Source organism: Plodia interpunctella, chromosome 10 (assembly GCF_027563975.2).
Source record: "Plodia interpunctella isolate USDA-ARS_2022_Savannah chromosome 10, ilPloInte3.2, whole genome shotgun sequence".
Lineage (NCBI taxonomy): Eukaryota > Metazoa > Arthropoda > Insecta > Lepidoptera > Pyralidae > Plodia > Plodia interpunctella.
Window position 1 is genome coordinate 7,937,425 of NC_071303.1, and position 17,400 is coordinate 7,954,824.

A 17,400-nucleotide genomic window follows, 5' to 3' on the forward strand; every position below is an offset into this window, starting at 1 on the left:
TTTTTCATGTAAATTATTTATTAACAACATTTCATAAACTTTCATTTATAACAATGCAAGTGATTCAATACAAACAAAATATTATAATTATGTCTCCACCAATGCTTCAAACATGGTACATTTAATCTTATACATGTGTTATTATTATACAATTTTGAAACAGAAGAACAAATCACTTATTTTAGTGTCTAACAGCACTGATGACACACATACTTTATGCAGCCTCTCTTTGAAAGTGAAACAAAAACATTGTATATTTATTTATGTTTAGTCCAATTATTATGATTCTGTTGTTGATATTGGGCTAATAATATATTATGTAATGATAGAGAGGATACAAGATATGGAGATACAGATTAAAAATTTATGGCCAAGATTTGACTGTGCTTTCCAAACAAGACCACTTCTCATAATAACTTTTAGAGTAGCTTTGCTGTTATGGCAGTGTAGTTAAAAGTTAACTCATTTTGAAATATTGGTAATTTGGCCAAGTACCAAAAATAAATGCAAATAAATAATAGGTATTGATTGATATAGTTAAAATTAGACATATATATCATCTACCTTTCTCCTTGAAAGAACATACCTGTCAAATCAGTTCTACTAATTTTAAAATACTTATTCTAGCCAATTTCCATATTTCAACAGAAGAAAATAAACCTCAACCAAAATCTTTCAGCAAGCTTTAGACATTGCATTGAAATGCCATAAGTGAGCAGAAATACATTTTGCTATTTATGGGGCTAACACAACAAAATGATTTACAAATGTTACCGAAGTAAAGGGGTTACCTTGTGATTTTCCGTCTTTGTATTGTAATACCGCTTTTATTTTTTAAATATCTACAATATAAAGGATGCTGCTTTATAAATTGGCATGTGCGAAAAAGATGCAAATCTATTCTTTCTAAAAATTTGATTAAAAGCTAACTTGTTTTCTTTGTAAAAACACTACTGACCTAAGTCTGTATGTAAGAAAATAGATTGTGCTCTATGTACTGTGCTTTTCAATAGAATTACTATAATCTAGCCCGGCTATAAGAAACAAGCACTCAATACAATACAGCATATTTGTGTAGGTACTCTGTCTGCATTGTTAGTTGGAAAAATTAATTGTCGTTAGATATCGACTTATTTAATATCGTTAGATATCGACTTAGTTATTACACAGTAAGTGTATTGTTACGAATTTGGGAAGCCCGAATTTTGAATGTTTTAGAGTAAAAATCCGCTTTACAAGCAACATTAAACTTTATTGCCAGGTGCATAAGATTCATAACCGAGAATTATAGATAAGGACGGTTGTAAGGAGCATAGCTTATACTGTCCCTGGATCGGTGTTCCTTTTCCTATTTAGTATTGTCCATTGAACATCTAAACAATGACATTGGGTACTGAACTGACTGGAGCAACTTGTAAGTTTAGGAGAGATGTTCTTTACATAATGTGAGAGCGTAGAAAGTAATTGTGGAAATATCAACCCGAGGATGGTGAAATAGAGCGAAAACACTATCGTTAGTATATGAAAAACAAGATATGTAATGAACTTATTGACGGAGGCGCGAGCAATCAATAGTCAAATTCAGACTAAAGGTCCTTTATAGATCCTTTACAATATTATCTTCATATTAAACAAATCTATCACAAAATAAATTACATAACATCATAAATTAGGCATCAACTGGGGTTATTATGTTTTACGGGACTGCTAATGATTATGGCAAAGTTATTGTTATCACAGAAAGTTTACAAATAAAATATACAAAATAACATTTTATATCTGGCAAATACTTGTACATTGATAACACTATGATATACTCGAGAAATAACTGTCTCTATGGAAATTCTTGAAATTTACAACAGCATGGCGGTCGAGCTATGTTGATAGATAATAACATATTTACAATACACACACAGATTGAGCCTAGTTTGCGTTGTGAACGGTTGTTTTCATAGAAAATTTGCAAAATTAAATATTCTTAATTTAATTGGTAAAAATTGGCTTTCGTCTTCATGTTCCAAACCGCCGCCGTAATGAAATCATAAGAAACTGAAACAAAGCCAAAAATTACATACATTTTGCCATGTATTTGCTGTATGAAAAATAATGATAGCAACTAATTTTTTTTATGACAACAGACAATAATGTTTTATGAAATATACTGGCAAGAACAAAGTACACGCCTTACTCCTTCGGCGCAGGCATTGTCAAGGGTGATATTATATCACCCTTGTGGACTCATTCTTGTTATAAATAAGCTTGGTAAATAAGTACTAAGTAGTTAGGACCCAAACCCAAACAATATACTTATGAACTAAAATTACATTAGGTAATAAAGTTATTTATACCAAACACATTTTAAGTTAACTAATATATGAAACAATAGGAATCTACATTATTTGTTAGGAATGTATCTAAATACAAACTAATTAGGAATGATAGGATTTATCAGGTCATGGACTGCATACTAGTCCATGACCATGAAATAGAAAAATAATTTCAAAAAAATATTTTTTTCTGTCTATGGTTTGGACACGAAATAATTAAAGTTTGGTTGTCATATTGATCCTCTAATCTAGTCCAATTAATAAGACTTTTATTCATAAGTAAAATATTTACAGCAATAGATTTATTATATTTGTAAAAATGGTTGCATTGTTTTTAATAATAAAAATATAATTATACAAAAATAAAAACGCTAAAATAATTAGACAGCAAATCTAACTTTTAGATATGTAAAAAGTTTAAATGGTACTTATATAAAATAGTATCGAAGAATTATTTTAAAATCTAGTCAAACGAATCTTACTATCGTACTTATGCTGCCTTTGACAGCGAAAGTAATAAGAATCATCAGATTTGGGAATCAACACGTAATTATATTTTTGCGCACATCAAACAAAAATTACATAATTTTTGTTTGCTTGATGCAATACGAAGACGAAGTTCACATGCAATATCATTAAAATCACTCTGATACTAATAGATAAAATACAGTTCTGACGTTTTTGTTTAAAAAAACGAAGATAACATCCTAAATAAATAAAATATCGAAATGCAACAGTAAAATAATTCATAAGATATGTATAGTTGCTTCTAGCTAAGCAAAATAAATTAAATAGGCCAAATACATTAAGTAGGAAATTGCTCTAATTTGAGCATATACGACGTAAATCTTATCAATTCCTTTAAAATACAACATTTTCAAATGTATATGTTTTATAGTGCGAGTATTTGGCACTTTTTGTTTGCAAAGCTTGACTAGTAGCTATCGTAGTGAATTCAAGTATCAATCACTTAAAATAATATTATCACATCAAAATAAACCAATCAAAACTTAACTTATCCCCATCACAATAAAATTGGAAATATTAAATTACAATTCTAACGGAATGATCTTACACCAATTCAACAACAAATTTTGGTATTTAGCTAATTTATTTAGATATTATTGTGGCACAACCATTACTTATAATTCCTTTAATGGCAATATTATTATTATATTCCTTTGTATTGCACTTTCGTCGGCTCGGTTTTGTTTCCATTAAATAAAATCAGTCAATACTTCACATTTGAATTAATACTGTGGACGTTATTGCGTGTCCGGCACTATGAGATTAACTATGTTGGGAAATATTTCCGCCTGTATCGGGCCGTACTCAACGAGCTCACCGTCTACGGTAAGCTTGCCCTCCGTGCCCTCAGGAACTATCCTAAACGCACTGACAGGAACCATTTTGATGTACTCCGTATTGAGTTCTGCGTGGAGGCCTTGATCGGCGTTGAGGAGGAACGACAAGAGCTGGGATCGGGAGATGCCCGCTTTGATGATCAGCATCCACATGATGCCATCTGACATCTGGGATTGCGGGGCGAATAGGAAGTCTTCGCCGATGTAGGACTCGTAGGCGACGTGTACCATGATGAACTCGCCTTCCTCTTTGACCCAATGCGAGGGCAGTTGAGACATGAGCGAGGGCAGGTGCGAGGCGGGGCCGTGCATACATACGTGGATCGGGGATCGCATCTCTGAGTTGTCGCTGGTCACGCTATGGTACTCCGAGCCGCGGGTGCTGAAGAAGGCGCTCCTCCGCGAATTGACAGAGTGCCAGGAGTCAACGCGTTGCCGCCGGGTGTGCACGGCATTCGAGTACAAGTCGGAGTTGCGGTCATCACAATCGATATAAGTTTCGGCGTCAGGAGAGTCCAGCGCTCCATCCTGGCTGACGCTGTGGCTGAGGGTTACCGGCATTTTCGGCTTAGGGAGATTGCTCAGGTCCTTGATCCTCGCGTAGCTCACGACACCTTTGTACTTCCTAAGGCCGAGTATCCTGGCGAGCGCGTACAGGGCGAACCTCTGGCCGCCAAGAGCTCGTATCCTTTCGCTTTCTATATCGATGTCCGACACCAGTCCCCAGCCGACGGTCAGGAAGGAGAACATGATCTGAAGATAGAGAAACGTACTTTTTTATTTTCGCTAAATTATATATCAAGTCTGCTTTTAGGATTCTGAAGCCACAAGTACAGTAAGAAAACTACCTATACATACATATAATCCACGTCGTTTCGTTTTATTTTTATATGAGTATTCATAATTTCATACATTTAAAGACCAGGTAATGCAAGATATGACAAAATATTCTTTCTTTAACATCATAAGATTTGTTACATAAGTACTGTCGCAATAAAAAATAAGGCAATACATAAACATGCAAGAATGATAAAAATTATGAATTCCGAGAGTTGCACTTTTCATACTAACACTAATAAGGTTATATCAATGTCATCGAGCAATGGGTTAATAGCACAGCGAATAGGATTCAGAGGGTCCCTTGTTTACTGGCGGACGTAGACAATTGGCCGGCGTAATACAAATCAGTAGTAAACATGCCTATCAGACTATCAGAAGATAAGTGCTGAATGCTATTTTAGTACGGGAAATAATTTATTACGTATCAAAATTTTAATTAATTTTTATAGCTGAAATGCTACACAGGTATGGCACTTAAGAATTGTATGATTAGTGTACTGTATGCGAGTGAAATACCGACGAATTTGTAAAATGTAGATACTGTCGGTTGCAAACGTCCATACTTACTTTTGACTTTCACACACCGTACCTACGTAAAAGAATAAAACTGCAAATTAGCCAGTTGCAACATATCCTTGTGCTTTAGACCTAGACCTTTCATTCTAGGTCAACAAGAAATACTGTACTTAGGTAAGAGTTTTAATCTTGATATAATGTTCGTAATTGTTTAAATTGCTATTACTACAAAATTTTCGAAACAATAAGTGAGAGAAAATCAGTTTATTTTAATATTTTGTTCACATGATTTGTGAATGAACAAAATCAAAAGCGACATCTTTTATCCTCCAGTAAAAGTAAAAAGTGATAAAATGAATCATTAAGATTACGTATTGTTTACGTAAACCCGCTTTCAGACCGTTGCGGTTTGTGACCACAATCAATTTGGTAAGCCAATCGCGATTTGACTGATTTCGTGACAAGTGTTAAAGAAGTCTTACACCGTAGACTGACTACAATAAAGCACAAAAATATAACTGATGTCCGTTGTATTTTATACAATAGTAGGATTTAGGTCATCCCTAAAAGGTACAACATACATTGTACCTTTTAGGGATGACCCTAAATCCCTTCTGAAGCTTCTCACTTCAGAAATATGTGTGAAGTAATTCTGTGTTACATCTAAACTAATAAAAAAATGCAAAATTTTATCTTTTAAAATACTAATGTGCGTACCTATTAGGTACAAGATTTGTTCAACTGCTTCAAATCACCAGTAGTAGTAATTATACAGGTACTGTCTATTAAGTATATACATTCAATACATTCAATAAAAAAATAAAATTCATATCCAAAACCACGTCAATGATTTTGGATATGAAAGTCTTGAGGAAGGTTCATAAATAGAATGCAAACCCGTGCGAAGCGATTAGTAAAATTATAAAGCTAATTTTGTCTGCTTTATCTTGGCGCGTCATGAAAATTCGATATCGTATATTTTTACCACTTCCAATATTTAATCTGCTCAAGTTTGTGTATATTTAAAGAACGAAAAAAAATGCTTTGGAACACTAACATTGAAAACTATAAGTCAATGACAAATGATTAAAAGTGTTGGTAAATAACATTTCTTTAAATGTAAACATCGGTTAATACGTTAAGGAAAATCCGCTACCGATTAAAATAAGGTAATGAATTTATCTTTGTAATAAAGCCAACCTGCCCATATTAATGACTCACTTAGCTCTCAATGTTCGCCCACAAGTTTTCCATAGTACAATACAAAGTACAATCATATTTTCCATAGTACATTTACAAAATACAATCAGAAACGTATCATGCTTTATTAACCGCACCATCATGGCATGGTTCAATCTAGTTTTGTGGTCAATACGTAGTGAACTTGTAGTAAATTAATAATATACTCGTATGGTCTGTGGTAACAGTAGCATATAGTAGATTAGATTCTAGCTAGTGTTCAACGTACAGTCAGCTATAAAAAGGCACTTAAATGACCTTTTTTTAACAAGAAGTGACCATGTGGTCTTAATATATTCATTAGTGGCTGATATTGGTGTAGTAATTCAAGCTTCAAATCTTATTGCTGAGCTACAAAACAATAGCGATAGCTTTCAATATTGGTTCTCTGATTGCGGATTTTATTATTATTATGTTCGATAAGCATTCAAAACCGAATCACCATAGGTTTCTTTCTTTATAACAAGCCAGCAATGATAGTTTTTTTTTTTTTGAAATTTTTATTTATTATTTATTTATTTATTTAGCTAAATACATCGGTACACAATATGTATCCTGTATTTATCCTTTTAAAATATTGACGAACGGTGAAATGGCAAGCTATGGACGGACATAGTTATATCAATGCCAAACGAAGGTTATAGAAAAAAGGTCGCTTCAATCCTGTCAATCTGGATATACATATATAGTGGATTTCAAACAGCGGGTTTTACTTAGATATTCGTGTAAGCAACACGTGCAAAAGCATTAGTAAATAGCTTAAGAGGCCAAGGAGTCTAGCCTGGGTTTCTTGACCTATTACGATATTATGTAGCAGACTGTATCTTGATTAACAGGTATATAGTAGAGTAGCAAGTGCAATGTAGGTTAACAGGTAAATAATAGACTAGGTCAGTGGTGCTTATTAAATTAGTACATACATAGCTACATTCAAGTACCTAATTATCGTCAGATAAATTATTCCACTAATATAGTTACGTACTACTTCGTATTTGTTTGTTTAAACTTTAATTATGAACTCCGTAGATTTCCAAATGGATGAAAATGAAATTTTCAATCTCTTTCATAAAATGTGGGTTTTTGCTAACACTGGTGTCTGATTTTATTCAAGTCGCCTAAACGTATCGAACATGAGTTTTGCAAAAATAATTCGCCAACTATTGGCAAAGAGATACACAGTTAAGAATGAAATACTCTAGCACAATGCATGCATTGCGGCTATTAAAATACATGACAAAATCATATCTCCAGACCCTTGGGCCAAACAAGAAAGTGGATTCCTACGAATGGCAAAAGATGGCCGGTTCGTCCACGGATGCGGTGGAGTGATGAATAAATTCAACAAAGGATGGCGCGACATACCACTGGACCGAGCGTCGTGGAAGGTGACCCAGAGGCCTTTGCCCAGTACATACTGAGACGACATAAATGACTTAAATAATAACATCTTACTTTTGTCTTTGTCTCAATCCTGACGACATCGAGCGGCGTGGTTTTGCCTCTTGCTAACGCCATGGATAGTCCGATGAGGTTTTGTTGTATGTACGGTTCACTGGAACAAAAATATGCTATTTAGATACAAATATGTATTGCTGCGTAACTATAAATTAGTAAGTGAAAAGGGCGCCCTTCTTAAATATGGGTGAAACTGAAAACTGGAAGACATTGCCATAGTTCTATAAGTCAATGGGCGAACAGTTAGGGCTAGGTAAAAAACTAACCCACCCCAAACCGCAATGTGGTAAAGTGGTAAATACCTTACTATCTAATTATTAATACTGATGGGTCAGGATTATCTGCACTCGACTGTACATGGGTATGAAAAGCAAAGGACAGATGATGGGTTAGCGTAGTGACCCATATTCAACATGAATAAAAAACATTTGAAATAATGATGATGAGTCTTAGCCCCCTTAAATTTTAATTGTAAATAGTAAAACATACATTATACAAAGACAAACGATACTGTATAAATATATAGTATAAAACTTAAAATAACATATAATAGTGAAAAGTTACTAATAATGTAAAGTAGCTTATGTAACTCCCCATTCTATCCAACTATCTCCACGCCAAAAATCTCTATCCAATGCCCAAAGGACAAACATAGTGAACAACTTCTATAGTTTAACATGAATAATTCATATAACCCAGGGTAGAACATATGTTACATTTTAATATCTTATCAAGATAAGAGTCGGATTTGCAGCAGGCAACTAATATGTATAACGGACTTCGTGATAAAATGTGATTAGGTACTACTTATAGTTCGTAATCACGACAATTGTTTTTGTTAAATGAATCTTGGTCGTCTTCGACCAAATAATTCGATTCAAAATAAACTTAAAGATTATAATAGGGTCAAAAGAGCAGTTTAAAATTAGAATTCTCATGACGTAATCTTAAAAGATTTTACTTTTTTGCAAGGATACTGGCGACCATGTAAATGGCTTGAGGAGATTCCGTGTGTAATAATAAATCTATCGTGTAAAGGGTTTGTTAAATATAAATAAAAAAAATATCTTTCTCCTCCCTGATAGAAGATTAACTTTAAGAAATACGCGGTTAAACATAATATACAATATTATTTGTTACTAAGGATAATACAAGCATCTGTAAGTAGATAAGTACTTCAAGATTTTTGCATTTTAAATAGCTGTCACTTTTTATAGGAAAACAAAAAGTGACAGTAAGACACTGATATGACGTTAAAACAAGTTTATAATGTGAATTATTTTTGTGTATCCGATGTACTTGTTTTGTCCTAAAATTTTAACTTTATTCTGGATTCAGTTACAACCTTTTTCCCTTACAGGAAGTTATAGTGATGTTTAAGAGGATTTTTAGGCATATTTAATCAACTGGTAAACAAAACCGTGAAATAGGTATGTATTGTATAATTATTAACAACTATTGTATTTCATCTAGATCTAGGGCACATATTTTATTGTTAGCATTTGGCAACACGTAAACAACGAAATGTGTCTCCTTATTCGCCATTGCCTTAAAATATTAAAATAGTACTAAGACTTATCTAGAAACTGCATTTTATTCGTTTCATTGCCACCTAATAATTGCATGGAATACGTTAGCTACGGCCTTGGCGGAAAGAAAACTGGCCACTTTTTCACGAGTAGCGGTTCCATTTAAATACAAGCGCAGATTTGGAGCGTTAATTTTTTTTTATAGTTACCTATCTCACCAACTTAACAAAATTGGCTATTCTCCAACTAATCACATCAGAAACTTTTTCTAAAATAAAATTTTATATGGAGTTTGTATGATAGTAATGCATTATGACGTCACGAATTTTGGAGTCTAAAGTTTCAGTTTTATTTAAATTTCTCATGAATTTAGAAATATATCTCGTATGGGTCGGGATGGTGGTCGGGATTTACTCTTGAAGAATTATTAAAATATATATATAATGCTAAATGTATCATTTTGTGAAAAATAATTTTATTCTTTTTAACGAAATATCTTACCTGCCCTTACAGTCGATCTAAGGGATACAATCCCTCGATTTCTCCAATATCCAATCAACAGATCTGGACGTGGTGACTATGGAACCAAGTAATAAGTATACCCTTTTAAACAAAAAAAGGATTTTTCATATCGGTCCAACCGTCTCCGAATTGAGGACCTCCTCTTTTTTTTAAGTCGGTTAAAAACTACTTTTGTGTTTAGGGTCCGCCAAAAGGCGAAATTTACTTTTAAAAATATGACGGAAAATTTAAACATAGAATAAAACATTACACTTTCCTTGTATTCATCATCTCATGAATATAAGATAGTACATAATTAATATAGAAAACATAAATTTGCATAACATTAGAGCATTGGCCTTGTGACAATAAAACAGAGGTTCTCTCAATGTCTCTTTCAATCAAATCTTTATTTTTTTTTTATACACATTACGCTGATTTACTATACAACAGCGGTCACATTCATACATCAAACTTCATCAAAGTGACAAGAATGTCACAACTGTCATGCGTATTCTCGGCTCGGATCATTGTTTGACACCAGTTCGTGCATACAATACTAATTTATACATATTCAAAAAAACCAAAACTTTATGTAACATCTTTTTGTTAAACAAATAGATAAATTAATTAATGAAAATTTATTCAAACTGTAACAGAGTATCTAATTGAGATTGCAACTATATTTTAGGATTCTGAACCGTAAAAGAAAAAACTTTTTTTATTTTCATAACTACTCAACAGTCAAACCTCATTTTGAAACAGATCTTTTAAAAATATGAGAGAGTGAAAAGTCTAAAAATGTATATTCTTAATAAGATATTTTCGGTAAAGTTGCCATTTCAACAATAACGGCTATAAAAAATATTATTTTTACTTTATATTTGCTATTCTCAATGATTTCGCTAATCATAAATTTGCTATAACGGAATCCTTCATCGACGAGTCTAAGGCGCTATCCACTTTTCCGGGTCAGGACTATCCGTGTTCCGAGTCATCAGTTTCAGTGTTCCCTTCAGGAACGTGCCATCCGTCACCCGCATGCACACATATCAGGGAAATCGGTGTCAGTGTAATCTGTTTCTTTAGCTGATACGCATACAACACGATGTATTTATTTAACGAAGAAAAATTAGCAATTATTGCAATAGTATAGATCGTAAAGTATATTATTCTGTCGAACAAGTTCTATCAACCTTTTGGAGTTCATTTTGTACCTACTTACTACTACTGTCAGATCGTCCGTGCCTCTGCCAGCTGTGTGTTCATACAGATTGTACGTAACCGATTTTTTAGCCGGACGGGGTCCCGGAAATGTGTCCCGGAAGTGTGCCCCCTTTACACGCAAGTTGGGGGTATAAATATAACAGACTGGTATAATAATAGGAATAATAATAGACGATAATTTTTATTGTAGTTAGATGATCAACATCACAATGAGGAAGCCATCTTCATCATCATCGGAGGATGCTACCATGAATATACGTACTTAAGGCCCGTGTTACATCATCCATACTAATATTATGAACGTGAAAGTCTGACGTGTATGTCTGTCTTTTAGCTTTCACGTCCAAATGGCTGGTAAGATTTTGATGAAATTTGAAATTGTTATAGTTATTGACCCGAGTCAAACAAAGGCTACCAAAGTTTCCTCAACCAAGTCTTAGTTAACATATGATGACGACTTATTGATGATTGGAATCAATATAGATTACCTGTCATCATTAACCTTTATTTAGAATCTAATCACAGTGGAAAACAAACACAATTATTCAAAAGTTCAAACTTCGATTGAGAGTGCATTATTTGTTATACAAAGACTGATTGAAGGGAAAATCGATATATATTCCTGAAATATATGATGCCGCTTTTTCGAGTCGACCAACGACTTGGGAGGGCACTGCCGTGCAATCAGATATGACAGGTCTAAATAAATTTACCCTATAATTTAAGGGGCATCGAAGTACCTGCTCAACATGAGTCTCCAATCCACGGCGACAGTTTGATTATTAAGATAATTCTTTGATAAGTCCAGATAAAGCCGAATAATTATGCCGTTACTTGCGCAATGGCAATATATCAATTAAAAGTGTTATCAAGATATCTTGTTTGTCCATAAGAGCTTATAATGGTAATCTTAGAAGGTTATACTTGTAAATGAAGTCGTCGTATATTTTCTGGATAGATGGGTATATTTTTTTATAACTTCGTTGAAGTACTAAAAAAAATAAGACTGTTCATTGTGTATAGGTTTGATTCCCAAGGTCAGACAAATTCGACTGACAAACAACTAAGTACAAGTTTTTGCAAATTAACGTTAACTTTGACGCAAACTTATAAGCGATCGAAACAAAAACGCCCGGTTGCCACCTATATTTTGTCGATCTCATAGAAATATGCGTTAAAAACAGTTTACTACAAAAATTTGTACTAGGCAGTACTATGGCTTTCTCCGACAGTGATAGTTCCCCATATCTGCATATTTGCCGTGATTCTCTGCGATTCTCGGTGTATTGTTAGCATAAACTGTTGTCCATTTATGAAAATAAATTAAAGCTTGTGCCCGCAGTTTTGCCGTACTCCTAACTTCATGTGTATGCGAAATTTCAAAACGTGGATGTGTGATACATAATAGGATTAAGATTTTATTTTGTAAAAGACTTAGCAGATCTTGAACATGTTCGTTGTTTTATTATAGATGTCTTCTTATACAAGTTTGAGATATGACCTTTGATCACTTTTATAATTAATGACTTAAATAAAAGTAACAGTGTACTGATGACTTAAATAAAAGTAACAGTGTAATAATCCCTCAAGTCTATCTTAGAAATATAATTACACTTTTACCGACTTTTGTGACATTCTAACAATTTTGGAAACTTTAGAAGTAAGTAATAATGAACTTGCCAGGCACACGAAATATCTCTTCGAAGAGACAAGGCGAGTACGAGAGCGAGGGTACTACCTAAGTGATAAGAATCTTTAACAGCTGATAGGCAAAAAAATGGTGTTTTTGCGTCATCCAGATTCTTCAAAATGTAAAATGAACCTTGACATTCTGAAGAATCTGGACTTCGCGAACTCCAGGTTTCGAGCAAAGCAGAGAATGAAACGAGAGATTTCTAATTCGATCTGTCGCTATCTCCGGCACTAAAATCATTACCTTATAAAACTGTTAAATAAATAAATAAATAAATATATTAGGACAAATTACACAGATTGAGCTAGCCCCAAAGTAAGTTCTACACTTGTGTTATGGGATACTACTAACTCAACGATACTATATTTTATAATATATACATATATAGATAAACATCCAAGACCCGGGCCAATCAGAAAAAGATCATTTTCCATCATGACCCGACCGGGGATCGAACCCGGGACCTCTCGGTTCAGAGGCAAGCACTTTACCACTGCGCCACCGAGGTCGTCATATATATACGTTATATATAATCAAGCAAATATTACGCAATTTAATCTGTTGTATTTTTCTGAAAGACAAATGAAATCTTTTTATTATACCTAAGGTTAAAAAAAAATGTAACGTTTTGATTTTCATAATAATACGATTTCGTTTCATGCTTTGCGTGACATTATCCGGTTACGGCTCCTCCGTGCTTTATATTAGAGGTATAATCTACATATTGGTACATTATACTACCTACCATTACCACGAAGGCGGGTTTGTTTTATTTTTACAAGATTTTATTAACTTGCAATGTATGTATGTCGTAAATATGTTTGTTCGAATGACATCAATTTACGAAATTCAATTTTGATATCTTAAAATGATTGAGCTTTAATTTATAGAGATGAAACGGATATCCGGTAACTATCCGGTATTCGGCCTATATGCCCTTGTTTTCACCGATATTCACCGATTATCCGACCGGATACCGGATTTAATACTACCTAATTAATTAACGGATTTAATTTAATTTACTGGATTCAATATCCTGCCGGATTCCGGATAGTAAAACTAAAAATAATATCATTACACTAAGCAAATCCTACAATATTATAAGTTATGAACCCTGTTTATTTTTATAATGGCACGTAAAAAAATATTGATTTATTATTGATGATTTAGTACTCAAAATCAACAAGTGACAAATTGTGGTGAATGAACACCAAGTTTTCCGCATTTGCTGGTAAGAGCGTCATGTAAATGACCGTATATTCAGCAGCCGGATATCCGGCGCTCCGGTCTCGTACGGCTCGTAGCTTCCCGAATATCCGGTATCCAGCCAAACCATCATCATCTTTTCATTTCTAGAAATTTAGTATACATGTTTAGTTTGGATGACGACGCATTATTATGAAATGCATGTCCTGATGGTTGAAGGTGCAAACACAGTGCAGGCTCTCGACACAGACCATTTAAAGGCTAAGGTCTGTGGCTCTCGACAACTTTTCGGTTTAGTGCACGGACATGATTTATTGCCACGTTGAATAAAACAAAATCTCTCCGACGAAATAAAATCTTATCTATACTGTTATTATAAAGAGGCAAGCGTTTGTGAGTTTGTATGTTTGAGGCGGGTAATCTCCGAAACTACCGAACCGATTTAAAAAATTCTTTCACCATTAGATAGATTGATATAGGCTATATTCCCACGGGAGCGAATCCCCGGGCAACATCTAGTTTCAAATATGTTTTTGCATTTTCCCACATGGCTGGCATAGCAACTGAAGGCTCGCAAAAAAAAGATTTTAAAAGAGTTTTTATATGTTTTTTTTATACAAAATCTTTTAATTTACAGATGTTATCTATCGCGACGCGACGTAATAATAAACCGGCCAAATACAAGATGCAATAAACACCAAGCACAATGGTTAAAGACATAATCGTGATGATGAATCATATTTTTTATTCATGTTTTATACAACCTTTTGACTGGTCAAAGTTTTCCTCATAGGTACCTTACATTGAGGCCTTGGGTTTGTAATATTAAAAATAGGCTGGTAGATATATTAGCAGAAGGCGTGTGATTCCGCCCTAGAATAGGACCACTCCATATCCTCCCGTGGATGTCGTACGAGGCGACTAAGGGACATAAAGCCTTGGCAACTGATAGGCAACAATAGCGGTCCCAAAATGTACACAATTCTCTGGAATTTAGTGGTTTGGAACTTACTAGCTTTTGCACGCAGCTTCGCCAGCGTTAATTCCCCTATGTGCCTCTCCATACTTTAAACTACACATGCAAAATTTCAAGAAAATTGGTTGAGTACATATATCGTGAAGAGGTAACAAACAAAACAAATAAATAAACGAACAAACTTACTTTTGCATTTATAATATTAGTTAGGCTTAGGACTGGAGCATGCTAGATACAATATCTGTGATTGTCATTTGTGAATGTGAATTAGCATATATAGTAAATATTGTGGATCACCTAGGTGAATTCACTGAGGTGAATTAAGTCTACAGTGTAGATTATTCAGATTGAAGGTCTTTGGACTATTGAATTAACCAGAGGTCACAAATGCATTTTTCAGTGTATGGACAGTGAGGTAACTAGTTACTAATCTAATACAGAAATGCTTTTGAAACAATGGAATAACAATGCTATTAACATATTGTTCAACAACATTATTACACACTTACATATTCAACCACTAGCAGAAAACTTAAGCTCATAAACTGTATATATTACAAAGTTTTATCAATCAGTGCCATTCCATGAAAGAGGGGAATGCCTGTAACTGGCTCCCATGGTTCATTTCTCAAACTCAAGCTCAACTCAAAGCTTCATGCCAATTGGGCTAAAGGTAAAATCTCTTTCCTCAGTTTTTTTAATTTTATGGCTCAATCGTTTAGCCAATTGATGATTTTGCTAATGTTAAAGTTGAGAAGGACACTGTGATATCACCAAGAATTATAATCAGTAATTCTACTGCAGGACTTACTTGAACTGATGACAAATTGTTTTTGCCAATCCATTGCCAGATCCACATGGTACAATAGCCAAAGGTACTTCAGACAGGGCCTGTTGCCAGTCCAGTCGTTCGAACATCCCGTTAAGGACCTCGAAGAGGACTCCATCGCCACCCACAGCGACGATTCCCCGCCAAGAATAGATATTCCTTGTTCTGACAAACTCCCGCGCGTATTGAGCGTATTTTGTCACGTGTAAATCGTAGGGGACCTCTGCCTCCTGCAATATCGGTGCCACTTTCGTTTGGAACAACTCTCTAGCTTTCCCGGTCCCGGATTTTGGATTCAAGAGAACCAACAACTTCTTCTCGTTTATAGGCGGCGTGTATGTAACTGGATGTCCCCCAATCAAACACTTCAAAGTAGCTCTCCACTTTTGCGCTTCTTTATTGTTATCTTCATACTTATCGTACGATCTGAAACGCAATGTTATTGTAGTACGCTCTCGTTTCTGGGTACGACGACTGTGTTTCAAGATGTAAGCATAAATATAGAGATATGCGCTAATATCATTTTCGTCTAGATCTCCGCTGTTCTCGTCCACAACTTTTAGCTGGTCGGGCCTTACGAGCGAACTGCAGACACAAGATCCTGCACCGGGACGACGTCTTTTGCTCCTCATGCATTTGCTTCCGACGATATCTCGTAGTAATATCGTTTGCTCTTTTGAGCTACCATCAGTTTCCTTTATCAAAGATAGCCCTTTTGATGTAAGTCTAACTCGAAACACTGAATTCTTTTTGGAGAGAATATAAAACGTTTCCTGAAGGTAAACATGTTCTCTTGAATCGGAATTATTACCGTTAACAACACCAGGCACGTCTACTCCTTGTTGTGAATCCGCCATGACTGTTTATCATCTTTTTTTTTCCTTTGTCATTGTTTCCAGCAAAAATAAAGTTCAGTCTTGCCATGTCTTGACCAAAATGTATTCCAATTTATGCAAGCATGAATGAAGCTATCAGAGGCGGAGGTTGGGCTTCCGATGAAAAGGAGAGCAACACATGTATCTACTTTGTATCAAAAAGTTCTTGGGAGTACTGGCTCCACTCCAGTACATTTTGTATGTACCATATAAAAACCAAGAAAGAAGCTACTAGCCTTTCTGTCAACGGGTACACTTCATAGCACCGCTGAAAAGAAAACTATAGACTTCGTTATAGACAAAGTAAACTAAAGGCGACTAGGCGACGCTAATAGTTTTCTTAGTCTTTTTAGGGTTCCGTCCAAAAAATGGAAGACTTATCATCATTATATCGAGTGTGATATTGCTAACACTGGTGTCAGATTTTATTCAAGTCGCCTAAAGGCATCTGACATGACTTTTACGACTACTGAACTTTACGGAAAATAAATTGGTTTTTATATGACTACGGAACCCTTATAGGACCATTCGTGTGTCTGTCTGTCCGTCCGCCTATCACAGCTAATTTTCTCCTAATCTACTGGACCAAATTAGGTGATATTTAGTACGATGGTGTAATCCTATGACCTAATCACAGACGTGTACAATAAATAAATATTTCAAAACAAGGCAGAAATCAATACATTCTTTTCTTTTTTTTCTTTCTTCAAATTTCATTCAAATCCGTCCAGTAGATCCAGATATTAGCGTGTGCAAACGACAGACTTTTTTTTATTCTTATTCTATTACTGATTCTCTATCAATCTCAATTTTTTTTATTTAA

At 34.5% G+C, this 17,400-nt stretch overlaps 1 protein-coding gene across 1 annotated transcript; it reads right to left on the bottom strand.

Annotated features, from left to right (window-relative positions):
* LOC128672797 (sphingosine kinase 2-like) lies at window positions 1-16,578 on the bottom strand. The gene is made up of 3 exons (XM_053750198.2): window positions 15,685-16,578; window positions 7,739-7,838; window positions 1-4,444 (listed from the first exon to the last, which is right to left on the bottom strand). Exons 1-3 carry the CDS (start codon window positions 16,557-16,559, stop codon window positions 3,593-3,595), a joined length of 1,827 nt encoding a protein of 608 aa, XP_053606173.1. The 5' UTR covers window positions 16,560-16,578; the 3' UTR covers window positions 1-3,592.
* Window positions 16,579-17,400: the final 822 nt, after the last annotated feature.